Below are 22,769 nucleotides of genomic sequence, written 5' to 3' on the forward strand. Positions count from 1 at the left end.
ATTCATGCATTTGAGAACACCTGTTTGTCTATGCATTGCTACAGTTCTGTGGTTGTGTGTGATCAAGTGCTAGCATGTCTATGTTTGTTTGCCCAGGCCGCGCATGGGTGTGTTTGTGTGTGTAAGCGTGTGTGAACGACAGGCATGAGTGGATCACCCTGCCATGACAGAGTCTATCGATCAGTGTGTCAGCGCCAGGGGAAAAGGTTAATCTGCCCGATGCCAGCCCCGCGCTTCACCCCATCACTGGCCTGCCCTGCATCCCGCCCCGGCCCGCTCCCTCTCTTATCAGGATTAGAGGAGTGTACAAAAGGGCAGAGTATTCCCAGGACACACACTGACCTTCAGTAATCCCACCAACCTGCCGCTCTGCTTATAATTAACATCAGGAACAAAGAGAAAAATCCCTGGCCTGCCTGTGTAGAGTTCCTCTGACTGGAAGACTAAAACTGGGGGAGGAAAAAGTTACAGTATAGTTAGAGACTGGGAGCATATAGAGACTTGCTTCAGTAATATGTTTTGAAAGGCCAAGAGAACCGAGCTGACATTCTGGTGGTGCTGACTGGTCTGTCCAAGCCCCCCAGTGCACACACCCTAAACACAGATTGGAGAAACATGCTGAACCAAGCAGGGAGAAAGAAAACTGTTCTTGGGACTAGTAGACATTACTGTGGTGAGCACAGAATGGCAAACATGCAAGTGTGTGTGTGTCTGTGTGTGCTCACTCACCGGGTCTTGGTTCATCTGTACTATGAGTTGTTTGACAGCGTGCAGCGTGGGGTGGGCCCAGGGAGAGGGATCCTGCCAGTGGCGATTCAAGTCGAAGCCCATCAGAGAACACCTGTGCAAACACGCACACACACACACAGACACATGCACACACTGAAAAACATTGAAAATGAAGCTCTACCCCGTGGAGTTGTTGTTGACCACTACTAGCGGTATGGAACAGTGTTTCTTTGTTGTTGTTTTTTAAGATATTTTGGGGACATTTTTGCCTTTAATTGATAGGATAGTAGAGAGAGACAGGAAAGTTGGGAGAGAGACTGGGAGGATGACACGCAGTACGGATTGGCTCAGTCGGGAGTCGAACTGGTGATCACTGCATTGGGCAGTCCCAACATGAGACGTAACCACTTGACCACCAAACACCCCAGGAACAGTTATTTTAAGAGTGACTTTGTGTATAAGTTCTGCTTAGAGTTTATTACACTGATTGACAGGTGTAACGCTCCGACAAAGGTATAAGAATTAAGAAACCACGAGAGAGCAAACAAGAATATAATATAAATATCTCCCTCCAAGACTTTGGAGTATTGTCATCGTGTGTGAGTAGACACAGTGTAGAGTTACACAACAATATGTATTTTTTACCTGTGGCATTGTGAGGTTCTTACAGTAGCTATTTTTGTTTCAGTGCAGTGTTACATGAAAGCCTTTTTATTCTTATTAACTATTTTTATTACCACATTCAGAATTTGGACCCTCAAAATGGTGCAGGGGGAAAAGTGACTGACTCAGACAGACAGACAGGTGGACGTTTAGTGAAGCCTTTGGTAATGACACAGGAGTTACCGATACTGTGGAGCGACTGAGCAAAGCAGCCAGCCATGAACAAAATACTCATCCCAGGTTAACAGCCATTGATTCTTGGCTCTGCATGTGCCCTTTCCAGTCTGCACTGCACTGCATCCTGCTGGGGTGGCTGTGTGGTATCTGTGTGCCTGTCTTTGTGTTTGCGTGCGTGTGTGTTTGTGTGTGAGAGACACTAAGAGACGGAGAGCATAGTATGTAGGAATGAGCACATGTAATTGGTGAGGTGAGGACCATCATCATTCACCTTCTGTCAATATGCTACTCATCGCCACTCAGTGTGAATGCAAGCTAATAAAAATAGCCTTTAAGCAGTCACCAATCACAGTGAACAATATTACAGAGATTGTCAAGTGTTTGAGAGCAACTGGGATTCCCTGCATGTGTTTTTAGAGGCAGTGGAGAGGCTCTGCCACTAGATGGCACTCACAAACACACTGGGGGCAAGCTGCTGATGCTTATCTCAGTGTGCATTAGTATTCCTGGGGCTGAGCCTATTAAGTAAAAGGCAATTATGAAGAAGGGAAAGGCAAGAGAGGAAAATAGAGGAGAGGAGGATGCCCACAGAGCTGCAGCAATAGTGTTAAAGACAGAGAGGAGGAGAGGATGGACAGAGAGACTGGCAAAGAGAACAGCCCTACGGCCAAATACGATCTTCTAACAAATGCACTGCTGAGAGCTATATGAATTCATTAAGCTCCCTAAAGGTGGAGTTAAGAGGGTATAATCCCACGTAGCAGGATATAAAACCATGTAATGTGTGAATTCCATTTAATGTGGTGATGCATTCAAATTAAGAATTAAAATGTGTGTGTGTTGTGTGCGTTTGTGTACCTGTAGTTGCCCAGGTAGACGCCATCAGGGTTTAGCATGGGGACAATCTTGAAGATCACATGATCTCTCAGGATCTGAGCCACGGGATGCTGGCTCACCAGGAAGTCGATCACACCTATCAAACGTACACACAATACATAAACCCACACACAGAGAGAGGGAGAGAGAGAGAGAGAGAAAGAGAGACAGAGGGAGACTTGAATAGAAAACCGAAGACGGGCTGGCAGTTAATTGAGTTTTGAGAAACAAAAGGAGGAGGAAGGACAGCGAGGGGGCATCATCAGAATCAGGGGAGGAATAGGGGACGTCAAGCCCAAATCGATACAAATGGAATGGAGCTGACGGCGCTGGAAAAACAGACAGCGCACAGCGGGCTAGAAGCCAACTCATCTGATTCATCATGATGCACACACACACACACACACACTCATACACACTCACACACTCACACACACACACTCTCTGAAGCACTGAGACACAGTCATTGTAGGTAGATCAGGTAGATAGCACGCAACGTAACTAGCTATCTAGATAGATAGATAGATAGATAGATAGATAGATAGATAGATAGATAGATAGATAGATAGATAGATAGATAGATAGATAGATAGATAGATAGATAGATAGATAGATAGATAGATAGATAGATAGATAGATAGATAGATAGATAGATAGATAGATAGATAGATTGTTAACGATAGTTGGCCCTTCTCAGCCTGTCTCACTGAGCTGAAGTGCTGGGCAGGGACCACTAAGGTGAGGCTGTGCCCTCTGGACCTCTACCAGGCCACCCCTCCCCTCCTCAGACCTGCTCCCCATAAACAAGGACGTGGGACCCAGAAGGAATGAGCCTGCCCACTCACCTCAGTCTGAGCAGGAGGAAAGGAAGCAAAAGAGTCATTAAATCTGGCTAAAATTGTCTTTTAGGCTGCTGTACTGCACAAGGAGACAATTTCCCAAAGGTTCTCAGTTTTTCAAGCTGTGTTATTAGTTCTGAGTTAGAGAAGCTCAGGAGCGAAGACAATACAACTTCTCTGATATCCTCAGACTGTTTTTTCTGAGATATTAAATAGAGAGACTCGTTCTTATGTCTATTCCTGTCACTTTCAGACAACTCGAGAACATAGCATCTGTCTTAACACTGTGTGAAAAGGAGAAATACTAAATATTCATTGATGAGATTATTACTGCATGAAGCATGTTTCAAAAGAAAGTATGTGAGAGGGGCACAACACCAAATTTATACCTGAAGAGCAGTCGTCACAACTCAGTGTTGTGATAACAGTTGGATAAAGCCACCAGTGGCTCTGGAGAGAGCCTCAGTCTGAGAAAATAACTTTTATTTTTTCACTGTCAGCACTGTATGCAGCACGGATTTGTCCTCTCTTGTAAAAGTAGATACCAACTGCTGTTTTTTTTTTTTTTACATGAGGTATTATTATACAGAGCCATGTTGTCCCATGTGAGATGGTAGGACGCATGAATGTAATTTTGATCTCCTGCAAATCCGTTAAAAACAACATACAGGATAAACTCCAACATGTGTCGACACAATGCACTACCTAACAACACACAGAGCAGAGATGCTGCATCTAAATCAATCCAATGAAACAGGGCATCGGCCGCACATTAAAACTTTACCTTGACAGATAAAGGAGGCAGGAGATTCTCCAGGGTGAACACGAGATGTAAGAAAGACCAACTTCTTCTCCCTCTCTGGGCTCAGGTGGTCTGTGGGGTGGTAGGGGTGGAGGGGGTCAGGGAGCGAGAGAGGAAGAAAGAAAAGGTGAGAGAGGAAAGGTGTAAAGGAAGGCAAAGACAGGGTGTCGAAGAGAGACAGAGGTGGTGTTGTTAATGCACAGTTCAAGTAGACGTGTACATCTTGATTCTAAAGAAACTCAGCCTCACATTGACTGAAAAATTACAATTTTAAGTTGGTATCATAGTTAGATATAAAAGTTGCCTATTACAGCCCACTGTGAGAGGCTGGGTCAAAATACACACTCACCTGGTCATCCATTTTCAGCCAGACACACATGAATCAAACATCAATCCACCACACAGCAGAGAATATTTAACAAGCAAGGTGAATTATACATCTACGGAGGTTGGGGTCAGCCAGCAACAAGTGTGACCTGAGGTCTTCTTTGAGTTCTGTCTTCAGGTCTGCCTGAAGACTATTCTCTCTCTGTCTTCCCTGTGCTCTCACTCTGCTTTGGAGGGCATGTTAGACGGATGAGTTGGACCTTGGATACTTCACTTGAGCCTTTCCAGCCACTTTACTGTTTATGTAATACAAAGAAAAATCTAACAAACCTAAATTCTAATAAACCCTCCAACATAGTGTTGAGATGGAAACCTTGGACGCTATCCTTAAAAACAATTCAGAGGTTGAGTGTTATTTTCTGCATTCTGGTGATATGAACGACTACATTTGCATCTTTCAATTACAGAAGAACGATCTCAAGTGTTTAGAAGTATTATTGGATCCCTGCTGAGAAATGTTTGAGGGTAAATTCCAGAGATGGTCTACGGCATATTTGAAGCCAGGATCAAAAAGAGAGAAAATGCTTTATTCAAAAAGGTAAATTAACCTTCACTTGTAAGAGGTCATATTAAACTCACATGTTGAGAATCACTCTTATTCACGTTCCATAAGTACAATACGAAGAAAGGCTTAAATAACAGAAAACAAGCAGTTTCCATTCCAGCCCAGTTTAATCCACAGAGGTCAAAATTTTGCTGTCTTCTTGGCCACTGTTTCTTCTCTAATCTGCTGTTGCTAATGGATGAAAGTGATTGTGTGCCTCATTGCTATACACAAACTTAATATCTTATCGATTCCTGCATCGCTTCTGCTGAGCTGAGAAAATGCTAATTAGCAACAGGCTATGCACCTTTCCTTCTCCTTAATTCCAATTTAGCCTCAGAGTGGCGCGTGCGTGCTTCTGTGGGAGTGTGTGCGCACATGTGTGTCTGTTTGAGTGGTTAGGGGTCGTAAACAAAACAAAAAAAGTGTTGTTCCATTTAAGTACTCTCCCTCTGATTTTATTTCGCTTTTCTCTCCCTCTGCCCTTCACAGAGACAAATGGCTTTGCCATTCAGGTCTCCGTGGAGCGGGGCAGGCCGTTTGTTGTAAATGTGAGTGCTTGCGGTTTGGCCAGCCGCTGGGTGCTCGGTGGCTGTGAAATTCCATCACTTAGAATTTCTACTTTGGCCTCGACCCCAGGCCACCACACAGACTCCTGATACAAGAGCACAGCCATAACAAACACTCAAATACGTACACACTGTAGAGTGCACAGCAACAATAAGGAAGTAAAAAAAAAAAAGCATAGACAGACACACACACACAACTGTTCTCCCTACAGTAAAACCAAGAACCCGGAAAGTTGTGAGCCAAACCAGAGGCAGCTGCCAAGGTTCCGACTGCTGGGGGATTCAACCATCGTGGCCATGCTACATTTAGTCTCAGTGCTGGTGTGCCCTTGCTGCTTCATCAAAACAATCTCTTCCAGCAGGCTCCTGGAGCTTACAATGGATCCACTGTTTATCCCACATCGTTCCCTGTCTGTGTGTGTGCGACTGTGTCTCCTCAGGGCTCTCACAAATGCTCCCCAAGTAGCTGTTGTGTTTATGTGTCTGTATCTCTGCAGTCCTCTGTATCTGGCTGTGCCCAGCCAAGCATTGTAGCACAAAATTAAGTTCTGCTATTCCATAGGCACTCCGCCACCCAGAGGGAACCTGGGGGAGAGAAATGCTATAGCTACGGCTATATGTAAAAGAAAATCACACTTTGACTTGGGTGCAGGTGACAGAAAACACTGAAGATTAGGGTCAGATTTTGGTTGAGCCTCAAGACAGCAGCCCTGCAGCAGCATCTCCTGACCTCAAGGTGTCAGTAGAGATCAGCAGTAGGGGGGGAGGAGGGAGTGGGGGGTGGAACAAAAGACAGAAGTAAAAGAGAAAGAGAAGACAAGGGATTAGAGTGAAAGGTAGCTTTCTAAGGCAACACAAATGATCTAACTCTCTCTCCTGGAAAAGCCTTTTTAGAGATTGTAGGAGGGAAGAACAACAGAGAACAGCAGTGGTTCAACAACAAATGCCTTCTGTGTCGAGTGCTGAACTGAATGTCAAACCAACATCACTGACAGTTAATTTAATAAATATTGGGTTTATAGCACATGTGTGTACATAAGACTTGCAACTAACAATCACTTAAATTATTGATTATCTGCTGATTGTATTTTTGATTACTTGATTAATTATTTAGTGAGTGAATGTATGCTCAGCACAATTTCTCAACACACATGCTGTTGCATATAAATGCCTCATTCAGTACAACTAACAATCCAACGCCCAAAGATATTCCATTTACACTGACATTAAACAATATAAGGAGAGGGTGGATCCAGTAAATGTTATATAATTTAGCTTGATAAATGACTTACGTTTCTTCATTCATCATCAAAATAGTCCCATAATAATCAAATAAATAACTAATCTTTCCTCTGCTCTGTTCTTAAGTGCTCAATTAACATTATTAACAACAGTTTTATCTTTGTTACAAGATATAACCAGTTCTGCTCTTTAGCTATTCATATGCCAAATATATCTCACTGCAGCCTGGTAGTGGCAACTTCATGGTCATCTACGATCGTCTTGTCTTCATCACAGGCCTCACTGGGCCTGACACACAACGTCACATAAGAACTGGGAGGAGAGTGGTAAAGAGTAAGAAATGAAGTGAGGAGGACGGGAACGTGTGTGTAACAGAATGTGGTGGTGTATGTTACGGTAAGTGGGCGGAGGCCGAGCGGGTGAGGAAGGGGGTGGGGTATGGGGATGTGACAATGAGTGAGTGAAAGCGGCAAAATTTATGCCCACACTTCCAAATCAAAGTGCTCCCTCAGCATATTTCTCACCTGCCAAAGTCACGCACCGCACTGTACAGCACATTACTGTTCATTCTCTTGCAGCTTTGCCAAGAGGAAATAAAAAATTAAAGGATGTCAAACTACGATCAGCTCTGATAAATATGTAAATTACTGGAGAGAGGAAAAGGGCCTGTGAAAAACAACATAAATCTAATGGATTCTGAAGGTCAGTCCTGATTGTGCTGGTCAGCTCTTTCTGTGACAGCAGTACCGGGAACTTTGGGCTCAGTCTCATAAGTTGTGACATGATGTAATTAACTGAGATCTTCTTCATCACTCTTCGTCAGTAGGTACAAAGGAAGCCCCGTCAAGACCTTTCTTGAAGCCTCATGGAATATATTTAAATACATTTACCCACTTTAATGGTAAATTTGATTTGAGAAGAGGCAGATTGTGCTTACTTCTTTAATCTCTGGTGTCCAAACTTTCTGACATGAAGGTTGAAGGACAATTTTAAGGCTGGTACCAAACTGCATGACTCCAGTAATCCTACTGGACACTGTCTTAGATTTTATATTAAACCAGATGAAATACGGATGTCTAAAATATTTTTTACTCTATGGAGAGGGTGTATACTACAGTTATACAATAATAATAAAAAAAAACAATGTCACACTGGCCACAGCTTTATAACACATTATACCATAACGCTCAAACCAAGGCCTCTCTATATCCCTGTCCCCCTCTCTCTCTGCTCTGTGGGTTTTACACTGTAATAAATTAGCTTCACTTTGGTGAGATGGCAACAAGACACGCTTGGCGCCCTGCTCAGTGCGTCATATCGAGGATGGGCGCGAGCTGTAAATTGTCACTGGCGTTGAATTTATACAGAGCCTTGGGACGAGATGCAGTACCGTGTACTGCCCAGCTGAGTGAGCCCCAACAAGCATCAAAGCTCTGCACCTCTTAACGCACACACACACACACACACACACACACACACACACACACACACACACACACACACACCCTCACTCCACCCGCTGACACCACCCACTCTGCCCACCTCAAGGACAAACTGAGAGAGAGGAAGAAAGAGAGAAGAAAAAGAGAGACAGAGAGGGATGGGGATATGCGCTGAAGTGCAGAGGGCTCTAAAGTGATAAGAGTTTTATGACGCTGTTTTCTTCCTCAGGAATTGACCAGGTCCCTGACTTAAATTTCTGTGCATGTGCATGCGTGTGTGTGTGTTTGTGACCGTAGGTGCTGCAGAGCCCGTGGCGTGTCGCAGATTTATTCAGCTCATCTTATTGTAGGGAGGCAGGGGCACTGCCAAGGCCTCCTCTCACATTCATAAAACATCCCCTGTCACTTAACACATTACACAGCTAAACTCTCAGAGCGGGAGGGGGAATTGAGTCCCTGTGCAAACATTACTAATTCTCATGAAACAGGGCCGTGGTGTTTTCTCTGAACACCTGAAATGACTGAGAAATAAGGTTACTGATGGAATAGGATATTTACACAGACAGGTAGAAGCACACAGATACAGAGGACTGCTGATTAAAAAAAGACAGAGGACAGCAAAGGGGCGACAGAGAGACTAAACAGTGAGACTGACAGAACGAAAGAAGCCTTTCATTATAATATGGTAATACAGAGACAGAATTAGTCTTTATTTAGATTTTAATTATTTGGCTGTCCATTAATCTTTCTTTGAATTGTTGGTGTAACTACCCCCAACATATAGCAGTAAAATCCCTATATTGGGGAAATACCAAATATTTTTGTTGTTTTAAAGGTGGTAACCACAATTGAGTTTAAAATGACTTGAATCTGTGTTAAATAACTGTCCTTGTTAGTTTGTTTTTCTTTATGTTTTTGTATTGTCCTGTGAAAATATGCTACAGTTCTAATAATGTAGCTGTGTAGCATAGTTTAGACTTTAGCATATTATTTTGTGTAGTTAGTAGGTATTCATTCATTATAAATGATTGAACCTGAAGTGCAAAATTTGCTCAACCAGTTGTGGCAGCATGTATGTGCTATGTAAAACAACAGTCTTGCCAAAAAACAACAACACTACATTGGGACAGAAAAGTGACAGAGAAAAATATGAATGCAAGTGTGACAAAGGTGAGAGGACAGGTAGTGCAGATGACACCACTCTGTAGTATCTGTTAAGTCACCTCATCCCGTCATCTACTCATCTCTACACTCCCTCAAGTCTTTGTGTCCTCCCCCCTTCACTTCTTCTGTGTTTCCTTGGTCATCACAGCTATCTAGTATATGTGACTGAAGAGAGCAATCATAAGCAGAGATGTGATGGTCAGAAGTGTGTGCGTGTGTGTGTGTGTGTGTGTGTGTGAGAGAGAGAGAGAGAGAGAGAGAGAGAGAGAGAGAGAGAGAGAGAGAGAGAGAGAGAGAGAGAGAGAGAGAGAGAGAGAGAGAGAGAGAGAGAGAGAGAGAGAGAGAGCCAACGCAGGGGACCACAATGGCCATGTCGATTGGCATCACATCCACACAGAGAGGGGTGGGGATGGAAAAAAGGAGAGATAAGAAAATTGGGAGAGTCATAAAGCGGATGAAGGATAGACAGAGACAGAAATAGAGAAAAAAATGAGAGACAGAGTTAAAAAGAGACAGAGAGAAGGGCACGAGCAGAGGAAACCCTTGAGAAGACAGCATGTAAATACGCCAACGGCGGGCCTCTTAAGTGGAGATGAAGAGGCGGCAGGATAAAAAGCTCTGAGCGCTGTGTGATTATGGATCAATTTGCCGCAATCAAGCCCCCTTATGGCTGGTCCCTGTGAAATGGAGAGATTTCTGCTCCTCAAGGGCAGCTGTGATGACAGTGGAGGTCACAGACGACAGGAGTGACAGAGTGACAAAGGGAGACACGCTGATGGAGGGAGACGAGCATCGCAGGCAAGGGAAGGAGGGGAAACGTTTTGTCCTAAACAAGGTGCTAGCCACACATCAGCATTCAAGCCTGAGCTGAAGGGCTTTCTAATTATGTTAATGGAGAGAAGTGCTGGTGAGATGCGGGCCTTTGGCCATCATTGACCATGGAGCACACTGCTACTATTGTCAGCTCTGGTTCTGTTAGTGTCGCAAATGAGTACTCATGTGGATTCACCAGGACAATAATAAAGTAAATGAGGACGACCCGGTTTCATACACTATTAAAGACTATTTCATGAAATTAAATTAAAGCAGCAGAGTCATGTGCTGGCACAAACACAGCAAAGCAAAAAGGGTAACTTGACTCTAGGCTGAAAAGCCACGTGCCACTGCCGTCTCAACCTCTATTTAACCTCTAATGGCCATGCGTGTGTGCTCCAGTGCACCTGTAACCACACAGCGAACAGACACACTCTGGAGTGCACCTCTATGTCACCGCAATAAGGTAAATAAACAACTTCAAAGTATCTTTCCCCCTACAAGAGATTGATTTGCAGCCAGACATCATAAAAACACACAGAGAGACACATCACAGCAAACACTTAAACAGACAGCACGACATGGTGACCATGCCAAGTTCATTCATCGCTGTCAAAGTGCAAAAGTCAAGTAAGCAGACAGTGCAAGTTAATAAGTAAATACTATCTGACATTTAACATCTGAACAGCAGCAGGAACAAAGAAACTTGTATCAGTAAAAGCACTAGAGGTCAGCAAAAACAAGATTTTCGGGGTTGTCAATATGCTCTCTCATAACTTAGCTAAACAACAAGCTAAATAGCCTGAGGAGTGGAAAACCAATCAGATACTGTATGTATACAAAATTACACCATATACATACTGTAGGTTTTTTTTAATCAATATGCTACTGAAGGTGAATGATATTGAGACATAAATGTTTAATTATCACTGGGGATTTTGCCGCCTTTCACTGATTAACAAGCTAAAACAGCCAAGGCTGAATCAACGGATGAATGATGAATGATGTTCCTGAGTGTCAGTTAATTATCGTAACCTTGTCAGACGTAGTCATTGGAGGTGATTAAGGTGAATATATTTGTTTCATATATTTATTTAAAAGAAAGAGAAAAAAAACGTAATCGCTCTGAAATATCTCATCATTTGGAGCTACATCCAAGCTTTAGAAATCCGGCCTTACGACCACTGTCTATTGTGTGTTCATGAACCTTTATTCTTTGTCTAGTCATAGGGGCCAACAACAACTTCAAGCTTGTCTTCATGCCTTTCAGATGCAGCCCGTATCTCTTACAGTCACACACTGTTTTATGGAGCGCTGTAACTGTTGAGAACGAGTGTGATAGACAGTTGGCATAGAGGGGGAGACAGAGATTCACAGAGAGAGAGACAAAGGAGGAGCTCTGTCAAGTATCAAAAGCAATAGGCTCTTTTAGCGATATGATACGGACGTCTGGTGCAAAGTCAGAGACAGGGACTGCTTAGGGTTTCAAGGCATTGGTCACAGGGCCCTCTGAAACCCTGACTTCTCCTCTCTTGCCTTCAGAAAATGATGACAGGAGGAGAGGAACATAAAAAGGAGGGATGGCTGGTCTGCGCGCGGCATGATACAGAATCAGAGGCGGCCAGTAATAGCCTTTTTTGAAGAATGTGCCACTGAACTTTAAGGGCTGTCTTGCTTGAAAGGACAAGTTACAAATAAGAAGAAAGGAGAAGGAGAAATGATTTCCTAGGGATATACCCCCAACTGCGCTGCCCTATCGCCGCACCGCAGTGCAGGAGTGTGTTTGTGCACGTGTGTGCACTGTACGTGACTGTGTATTTGGAGAGGGCAACATGCTACAGGAGAATGGCTGCATGTGCACAAGCAGCGCACAAACGCCTCTGTCTGAACTGGAGTGCTATATAGACAAAGAGGAACACAGTTTGTTCTTAAATGTCATTCAGACCAGCGCTGCTTTTCAGAGAGAAGCTGCGAGTCCATCTGACAAGCAGAGCAGTACAGACAGATGTACAGACAGAGCTGATCTGTAGTTCTTTATTACTCTGTCTCTTCCTACCTATCAATAATTCCTGAGCCACAACAATACAGCCGGCTGAGGAAAAAAAAAAGAAACATAGTGCATCCCGGCTTTAATAACAACCATCACGCCTCCCAGCTATGTCTTTCTGTTTTTTCTGTTTTCTGTTTTCTTTGACTCTACCTGTTTTCTTGTCTCTGAACTCTTTCATTCTCCTACAGCTACTCAAAGTTACTGTAGAAGTCATTCAGTCTCTGATCATCTCTGATTACATTTGTGTTTGTGCTTGAAAGTGTGTGTTTGTGTGTGTGGTCATGTGTGCATTGCGAGCATCAGCGCGGCTCAACAGCAGCGACAATGTCATTCAGCAGTTTAGTAACAGGCCATTACCTTGTTAATACCAGCCTAATGGGCGGTCTGCTATTTTAAAACCACAGTCATGTTTGTGCCATTAACAACCACTTAGTGCTCCACTTAAATCAACAGGCCATTGGGACACACCAAAAACAATAACAAAATAACAACGACAATGTGATATTATGCCCTGTCTCTTAATTAACACCAGAAACACAAGAGCAGACAACATTTTCGCTTTAGATGGTTTCACAATTTACACACAGTTTCCAGATGTGAAGAGATAGAAAAACTAGTAAGCTCATCAAATATAATTATTTCAAATCTCAGTGGTTAAATCTCGATGTTATACCAATTTTGAATTTTATGTAGCGGTAAGTCAATATACACCAAAAATCATCCAGGGTAAAACCACATAGTCAGGAGTTGTTAAAACCCAGTATTACCTGTGATTGCTGCTTTTGTTGCGAAGCCAGGAGATGAGAAATCCTCGAGTACCATTGGCAGTGATGGAGTGTAACTAATTACATTTACTCATGTCTTGTGCTTGAGAACAACTTTAAGTAGCCTTCTTGTCCCAAGTACTTGTACTTTGTACTGAGTATTTCCCTTTTCTGCTGTTTTATTGCACTTTGTGTCAGAGGCAATTGTACATTTTTTACACCACTACATGCTCTGATGGCTTTCATCATTACTGCGCACACAACGTATATCATGATGTATTTACCATCCATCCATCCATCCATCCATCCATCCATCCATCCATCCATCCATCCATCCATTATTCATATTCATTATTCATTCACAGGGTTGTTCTGGCAACAGTCCATCCTTCCCTGCCCTGTAGTTGTATGCATATGCTGTGCATGTACAATGTATCTGTTGTCTGTCTGGTAACATAAGTCATAAATTGGGGCATAGACGTCTTGTCTATGTACAGATCAAACAAATGAGCTACAGTGCAATAATTAGTGCGCTTTAAAGGTAGTTGGTGTAGCTGAACTCTAGAAGGAGGCTGGCTACTACTTTTCCCCTGGTCCATCCTTTTAGCAAGATACGCTACGTCAGTCACCCTCCACCTCCAGGTTCTTACTTACTGTAACACACAGGGTGTGGTACTGAACTTGTTATCTACCTTTGCTGTGTTCTGTTCGGGCGACAGCCCATTCAAAATGGAGAACAAGACCACATGACTTATTTTTCTTCACAGACAAAGGAAAGCCATTGAATTCAGACCTTGATCACACTGGAACAGAGCTTCACCTAAAACAATCTTTTTCTTGTTCGTTTTGAAATAAATCTCTGTAAATACGACATTGTTTCAAGAAATATCTGCATACACACGGATCCACTTAAAACGACTCAAAAAGCTGTAGGGATGCACCGATCCGATATTAAGATCGGATATTGGCCCAGATAGGCTATTGACTAAATACCTAGATCGAGTATCGGATAAATGAGGTCGATCCATCATCTATTCACTTCAATTCTATGTTAGTGGCACTGCTACATCAGGTGTCAGCCGCATGCGCAGCAACAAACACAGAGCAAAAAAGTTTTACAAAGTTAGGAAAGCAATGTTAAAGTCTAGCCTGATGCTTTAACGGCAAGGTGTACAGTAGCCAAGCTAGGTGCCACATCCAGCCTGCGAGAGTCCCACAACGATCCACTGGCAGTGGCACTGACGCACCTGTCTTACAGTAATATGAAAGTGAGAGATATAAGGTGCACACTGCTCTATGTTACTTCAATGTCATCCCACACTACATGTCGACCTCCGCTTGTAAACTTTGTTTGTTGCATTTTAAGAGTTGCACTCTGTTCCTCTCAGCTGGGCAGCCAGCTCTTGCATCAGAAAAAACTGTGTGTTGTTTCTGTTTTAAACAGAGTACTGTCCACAGTTACAGCATACTGTTGCACTAACAGGTCCTGAAGACTTGTTAACTGGATTACATGGTCCTGCCAGATGACTGATATACCATACTGTATGTAGAAGAGGAGCTAAGCAGTTTACAAAGGGCAACTAAACCATGTGAACTCTGTTTAAAATTTAAACAGAGTTCATGGTTGCATTTAAACTTTAAATGCAACCATATACAAAAAATATCATACACTAACCATGTTAGACACCTATACAAACTGAGATAAAGTTAGTAGATGCTATATTCAATCACAAAATGAACATGACAGTACATAAAAGTATACTGCCTATCAATAGGAAACATATATGTTGATCACATTTCCAGTTCAGTCATATATGAATGAATACAGAAAATATGGCAAAATGTGGTCTGCAGGTCTTTCTTATTCAATTTTACCATCTCAAAGAGAATCAGCTTTCTTTGAGAATCAGTGGCTTCTCTCTGAAGTCTGAGAGGAAGCGTTGAGCAAGAAGTCCTGCATTGGAGGCACAGTCCATTTCGGTTCATCAATCGTTTACACAGGCTTTGAACTCGGTTGTGGGTATGTTCAGCTCTTTAGTGGTTTCTAAAGCTTTCAGCCAAATATCAGCTCCAGTAATAGGCATTTCGTTTCTCACACAGATAGTCATACACTCTCCTGTCAAGCTTTTGAAAGCAGGCCATTTTGGGACGCTGGGAAGATTTTGTCTGACTCTTAGCATTTTTAGGCCTGTCACTTAGGACTCGCCGTCTTGACAGCTGTTTGATGACTCGTGCTCATTGATCATCATCATCTCAAATTGGCATCATAACTCCTTCAAGGCTTGGTTATCTTAAACTACTTTTGCAACAGTTTTGAGACATTATCACTACACTTTTTTCCCCTGCCAAGATAATCACTGTGTCCCTCTGTCACTCCTGCAGTTGTCAAATGAGTTTACTTTGCTAATATTAAAACACAACTTTTGTTTTACAGACACTATGCTTTGGAATGACAGTAACACCTTGTACCACTTTTATAAATGTCATTTTGAGGAATAACAACATCTCTAACACAAACTCTGATGACACTAATCACACAAAAATCCACATATGGAAAAAACATCACTGTTTGATCACTTACAATAATGTATCATGATAATGTTCTGATGGCAAAGAGTATAAGTATAGTATAGTATATAGTATAGTTTTTATACTGTTGCTATTTGCTGCTGCACAAATGTAATTTCCCCACTGTGCGACAAATAAAGGAATCTTAACTTAATTTAACTTAACTATAAGCAAAGTACACAGACTGGCTGTCATTGTGACAGAGAAGGGTGCCAACAGACCACCACAAACACCATAGCACATAAGGACTATAAGAATATTTAATACATTTTCCTTTTCTTCTATTTGAAAATAAAAAGTGAATGCATTTTGCTTTCACCACATGGGAATTCAACACAGAGCAATCAAAAGACCTTCCCAAACTGAACATTACCCCATTGATGGTGAATTTTGATTCTCGCCCAAGCTCAAGTATTTACATTGTAAGATCAAGAAACAGATTTCATTCAACACATGAGGTAATTTCTTTTTGGTTTTGTTTCTGTGATTAAAACTGTTGAAAAAAAATAAATATAAAAAGGAAAAAAGGTGATTCATCTCCTCATCTCTCTGTAACTTAACTTGAAAGGATTTAAACACAGCATAACACCTGCTGCTAATACAACTTCCTGATAAAGCTGACATCAAATGTCTCAGATAACATTAAGGCTTATCGCTGAAAATTAAATGACTTCTGGAAGATCTCAAAAGCATGAATTTTTGGATTCTTGTTTAACTGCTGGAAGAAAAAAACATATAGGTAGGCCTACTGTAAGTTAGAGCGAGGGAGATTTGTGAGAAGCCTGTGAATTGAAATGACCCTCATTTGTAATGATACCAGTAGCCTATCATGCATTGTTTTCACTGCCTATATCATTTTATTCAAAGCATATAGTGTTCAGTGTGTGTCTACAATGAAAATTAACTTCTTCACTTCAAATTAAATGAGAATTAAAATGGTAATTGAGCTCAAGACTCCTGTTTGCGTCTCTCCTGATTGGCTCGCCTGATGCAACAACTGCATGCTGGTTGGTTTAGGATTAACGTGGTTGCCATGACAACAATGCCGGCCGTAGAGCTGTGTTGGAATGGATGTGTGTGTGTGTGTGTGTGTGTGTGTGTGTGTGTGTGTGTGTGTGTGTGTGTGTGTGTGTGTGTGTGTGTGTGTGTGTGTGTGTGTACATCTGTATGTGTGTGTGTGTGTGTACTTTGTTTGAAGTGGCAGGCCTTTTCAACAGCTTTGATCAGGGAAATGTTTGTAGTGGGGGCAAACCTGGAGAACAAACAGGACTTCAGAGAGATTAGCAATCTGTGGAACACATACACACACACACACACACACACACACACACACACACACACACACACACACACACACACACACACACACACACACACACACACACACACACACACACACACACACACACACACACACACACACACACACACACACAGGCTGTCTAGAAGAAAATCAGCCACACATAAGACAAACAGCTCCTCAGCTGAAAATTACACTCTCCCTATCTTTTCTCATGTGATGAAGCACAGACAAGGAGGAGGCGAGTGGGATATAAGGAGTAGCTGTATGTGCTGGCTGACATTCCTCTGTTCTTTCCCTCTTCTCCTTCACACCCTCCAGGCTGATGTTAGTGAAGAAGAAGAAGAAGATACACCAAGAACAAGTGATCCAGAGTACAATCTACTGTACAGTATGTGTGTATGTGTGTGCTTGTGCCACCCCTGCAGGGCCAGTGTAAATTCATCAGGGCTGAGGAGAGGCCAGGTGAGTTCTTTAGCAGCCAAGGTGTGACACATGGGCCCCATGCTCCTCCATCATGTCACACTGAGCAGTGGGATGTGTGTGTGTGTGAGTTGGAGAGGACGAGTCGAATATGTGAAGGTGCACTGCTCACACAAACACACCGCACTGCCTGGGCCACTCCTGACCCCAACCCAGACGGACAGCGTTGCAGCTATTCTCAGAGCCACAAGCACATTACTCAGTCCCCAAGGTAGGATGATAAGTCATCCACTGGGGTCGCAGGAGGTGTTATGTCTCTCACTGCAAGTAGTTCAGAGTTTGAAGAATGGAGGTACAAGACTGAAACAAATGGCAATATTCTCCTCATCTCAGTTAGCAATCGAACAGAGTGGTAAGTCATGTTCCCAACTCCCAAACTAACACTGGGCACCAGAATGATAAAACGTATCAACAATGTGGGGAAAGAAATCCATAAAATAATTTCCATCTGATGGCCCTGTCATAAGATTCACATTCAAGAGATGGATAGTGTTCATTTACAGTACATGCTCAGTGGCAGAGCGTTTTTAATTTTAACAAATTTTATTGTAAAACGTGTTTTGAAATTGTCCCTATAAGACAAGACTACTTCATGGACTGGTACATTTGTTGGATCTTTATCAATCATAGGATTGGAAAATATGTAATTAAATGTAAAATCTTCAATTAAAATGTAAAAGTAAAATAACATGTACATTTATTATTATTTATCTATTGAGAGGCGGGCAAGCAAGGTGGCCTGATCACACCCTGAGAAGTAGACCCTGAAGGAGCAGATTAGAAAATGGTGATGCAATATTAATTGGTGATGGTGCGTGCCAGGGAGTACAGGGTTGTCCAGGGTTTGTCTCCCTGAGGAAAATCTGTCAGGAGCAAAGAGAGACAGGCGGGATGAGCCCCTGACCTTGTCTGTCAGCTGGTGGATGAGAGGAGGGCTGGGAAAGGAGACCCCCAGTCCCACTGACACTCAGATCAACACTCTGCCAGTCTACGGCAAGCCTGCTGGGACACAAATTTGGATATCTTCCTTTCATGGTGTGAAAACTGTTATTTCAGATAGTGGCGATGGTGCAAGAGAGGGAGTGAACGAGGCAACATGAGCATATGGGCGAGAGCCATGTGTCATCTGGGGACACACAAACACTGGACACATGTCAGCTTCAATTAACCCTCTCCCATCTGTCTGTCTCTTTTTCTCTCACTCTTCCTTCCGCTACCAGGATCTCAACTAGGTCAGGCATTGCAGTAAACCCGTATGTACAGGATGCACCATAAAACAGCAAAATGCACAAGAAAGAGAAACTTTTTCCCACTTCTGTCACACAGAATGCAAAGTTCTGTTTTCTCTCTCTGTTTACTTAAACCATAGTCCATCAAAACAGATCTACCATATTAAATTATCAATGATATGGACTTCAATAATTCAGGCTACCCAGCAGTGTTATGCTGACAGTGTCACGGAGTTCCCTGACATACTACTGAGTGTCCCTCCAGAGAGCTTGTCTAAGTTTCCCTGATCTGCAGTCAGTGGCAAACTCACCACTGCTGCCAAAAGGTTAACAACAGCCAATGAATGTAGAATAAGGAAATGTATTATGGCTTTTGCAGCAACAGATTTTCTTCTGACAACACCTTATACTGTCTTCAGCAACAGTATGTCAGCAGGGAGCCTGGTGAGATATAAATAGACAAAAAGACAGGTACTGTAACAGACACACAAATACAGACAAAAACATTATTTTTCCTTGTCTTACAGCCTCTTTTTGTCCTTTTAACCCTAATTCAATTCAACACCAGATTACAGTATAGCATACCGCACCTCCTCCCATGCAGAGGAATACGGCTGTTGATGTGTGTGCCAGAGACAGAGTGAAACGTCACGCTGTAACGCTATTTCCCTGAGTCTGACAAATGAGGCCTCGGCTGCGCTCTGGTGTTGGCAGTTACCTATGAAAGAATGCATCAATCCAATTGGCTCTCCTGTCCCACCTATCACACAGACGCACATTTTCCTTCCAGTTGTGGTGTACGCTCAGACACATGCACACACACACACACACACACACACACACACACACACACACACACACACACACACACACACACACATACAAAAAACACATAAACAGAAATTATATGTCACAGACATGCCACCTCTCAGAGTTCCTATCCTCTGTTCTTTACCAGTCTTTTCTCATCCACCCCCGACACCTTGTGTCAGATCCCTTCCTCTCCCTCTGCCTCTGCCTGTCCTCCCTTCTTCACCCCCCTCCCCACCATCCCCCCAATCTGAGATCAACACCTAGCTGTGTGCAGGTGCAAGGCTGCTGGCAAACTGTCAGCTTGAGTCTCCTTTACTTAAACACACACACATACACTCACAGCTTGCCTCCGACAGAGGCGCTTCCCACTCTGCGAATTGGTCTCCACACAGCAAGCTATATCACACTCTCACTGTCAACACATAAAGGAAGACTAACAGTGAGTGTGCTAAAGGTTGGAAAAGAGTGGCTAGGGACATGGAAGGAAAATAGCAGAGGGAAAAAAAGAGAAAACTGATTTTTTTGGGGGCATAACTTGAAAAATAAAACCTTTTGTTGTAATTCTACTCGAGTTTAAATTCTAAATATTGTAGAAAGTATGGGTTTACATAAACAGGCACTACAGTGAAATGCACATGGTCCTGTTCAGTAACAGTTCCCTTAAATCAACCAGGAGGATTTCCAAAGTTTTATTATGTCACTGAAACAGTCAACATCCTGAGCTATCCCTCCTGCTACCTGGACCCGACAACCTTGCAGGATTTGGTTTCTCCAAGTGTTGACATGGAGCTTAATCTATTTTTCATTTAATCTCTATTTAGATCTCTTATTAGTGTTGTGTTTGGCAAGCAAACCTTTCAGCTTTTAATCTTTTAAATACAATTCTCCTACTCCTCATGTTCTTTGAGGAATTGCATTTGGACTGAAAACCAGCTGTTACAGTACTGTGGCTGTGTGTGTGGACTGCAAACTTGCTTACTCACAGTTTCGGGGCTGAGAGGTTGACAGTTAAGGGAGCTCTGAACAAAGGATCAGCTGCTCCAAGTCTTTGTCTGTAGCTGCCGCCCAAGAACCGCATATTTCTGTTATAATTTCCCCAAATATGACACGGGCACATTGTGGCCATTCTGTTCATGCACTGGCAGCAGCAGAAGAGTCGACTGCTCCTTCTCCAACGCCTGGTAATCCACAGGTCCTATTCTACTCCTGCTGTCCGCGCTGATCACTCATATACATATACTTATATATTTTTCAAAAGGTTAGTTTGAGAGTTTATTAAGGTATCCTTATGCAGGAACTTTATCTAGAAAGTTACCTAAAAACATTAGATTTATAAATTTACTTTAGCATCAAAAGTTCTGCCATAAAATATAGCTAAATAGTATACTTAGGTAATATTATGGAAGCTGGTAAATAGGTTCAATGAAATATATTTTGATACCTTTATCACCCTGTGTGTGTGTTGTTGTTTTTTTGCTTTGCTGTGTGTGTGGAAATTGTTTGTTTATATATTATTATATTTGTGTCACATCTCTTCATTTATACAAATCAAAACAAAGTTAGAAACAGTTAAAATAATTGTAATTTAGATGTAGTAAAGGATAAGGAATAAATTCCTATTGACCATCTCTTATTAGAATATTTATATCATGATAGCGAGCTTCAGGCACATACTGATCACTCACAGTGTGGTACAGAAGCAAAGCGCTTACACACAAATGACCTGTTTCTTTGATTTTGAGAATAGACTGAATAGATACGATTTATTGAGATTAATACCAACATTACTGATTGAAATTTTAACCAGCAAACATTTAAGATATTCTGATATGGAGTCAATGCACTGGCAGAGATAGTACGTAAGTAGGTATTATAAATGATTCTTTGCGTAGCAGCAACACACAAAGCATTACGTGTACACACATACAGAGACCTTGTGGTGACCTCTAGAGCTGTGAACATGGAGATGGTGTCAGTCTGCATGGCCCAGGGTCATCTGACAGCTCTAAACAAGACACTCATTAACACCAAGCCATTACGAGCACCTGCTGGCAGCGTGTTTATGTGTACGTATATGCTTGTGTGTGAGTGACTATGTGTCTTCGCCATGGATTTGGGGTCCAGGTTGACACTGACAATGGCAGACAAGTGGTAGTTTGGTCTTTAGCCATGAATCCCATCCATGAACTGGATACAACAATGAGAAATTTAGAGATGAGAGATGGCAAAAAAAAAAAAGCACAGTGCAGCTCTCAGATGAACAACTAGTGGATAATGATACTTAACAGCATCTCGCTAAAGATAAAAATTAATTAAGAACTCAGAGATAGTAAAACTTACTGCAATTTTTTGTTGCACTGACGGTATTCGTTTTGTTTCACATCAAGATCACTCATTTTCAAGTGGGCAGTTTTGAGGAGGTGAACCGGGAATCACTGAAGAGAAAGATTTTGTGTTAAAGCTGAGGACAGAAAATAAAATAAAGCCTTGAGTCAAATTGTATAAGTCCAGGCTTTGTTTACAGCACGTAAATGACAGCCTTGATGCAACTCTGCTTATGAAGAAGCAAGAGGCCATTACACAAACTGTGTTGTGCATTCTTTAGTTTATTCTGTTGATTGTTGCTGCTGTTGTGACATGATGTGAATTTTTTTGTATATATTTGGTTGGTGGCTTACTCATCACTCACATGAATTTAACAGCCAGCTAACCTACACCTCTACATTAATAGGCCTACTACTGTGTATTGTTTTACTTGATTCTGGCAAATGAAACACAAATAAAAAAACTAATCTTTGAAAATGATACAACTTATTCAAACGAAACTATACGTACTCCTATGAACTCCAGAGAAACCTGAGTGCACTGTTTCTCAATACAGTATGAAGTACTGAGTGGTGGAAGAGGAAGAAAGTACTATACATGTCATTATGAGGAGTGCTCAGTCAGCACCTAACAGCTATTGACGCCACTTTCCTTAAAAAGAATAATCTGTTGGATTTGGGAGCGATTGCAAAGTGACTGATAATCCATGTTTCATGCTGTTTATTCTCAGTTTTCGAGTACACAACAAACTGAGTGCTAAGGCTCATCTAATGCGAATAATGACATGCATGTTTAGGCATATGCGTGTGTGTGTGTATGAGCATGTCTAGATGAGGAGAGAGACAGATGCATTTGAATATGTGTGTGTGTGTGTGTGTGTGTGTGTGTGTGTGTGTGTGTGTGTTAGAGGGTGCATGTGCCAGTGCTGTCAGGGTTTTGCTGGAAATGGTATAATTTATCACACCTAATTAATTATACTCCAACACAGAG

General features: G+C 42.3%; 1 protein-coding gene across 2 annotated transcripts in view; it reads right to left on the minus strand.

Moving 5' to 3' along the window:
• Positions 1–22,769, minus strand: part of agbl4 (AGBL carboxypeptidase 4) — a gene marked incomplete at its 5' end in the record, with an annotated part of 263,314 nt that overhangs the window by 25,709 nt on the left and 214,836 nt on the right. For both annotated transcript variants that reach the window (XM_083969985.1, XM_083969984.1), the window contains 3 exons: positions 730–841; positions 2,428–2,542; positions 4,069–4,158. In XM_083969985.1, the coding sequence (XP_083826111.1) occupies positions 730–841; positions 2,428–2,542; positions 4,069–4,158 (317 nt within the window). The remainder of the gene's footprint in view (positions 1–729; positions 842–2,427; positions 2,543–4,068; positions 4,159–22,769) is intronic.

The sequence above is a fragment of the Trachurus trachurus genome, assembly GCF_905171665.1.
Source record: "Trachurus trachurus genome assembly, chromosome: 4".
NCBI lineage: Eukaryota > Metazoa > Chordata > Actinopteri > Carangiformes > Carangidae > Trachurus > Trachurus trachurus.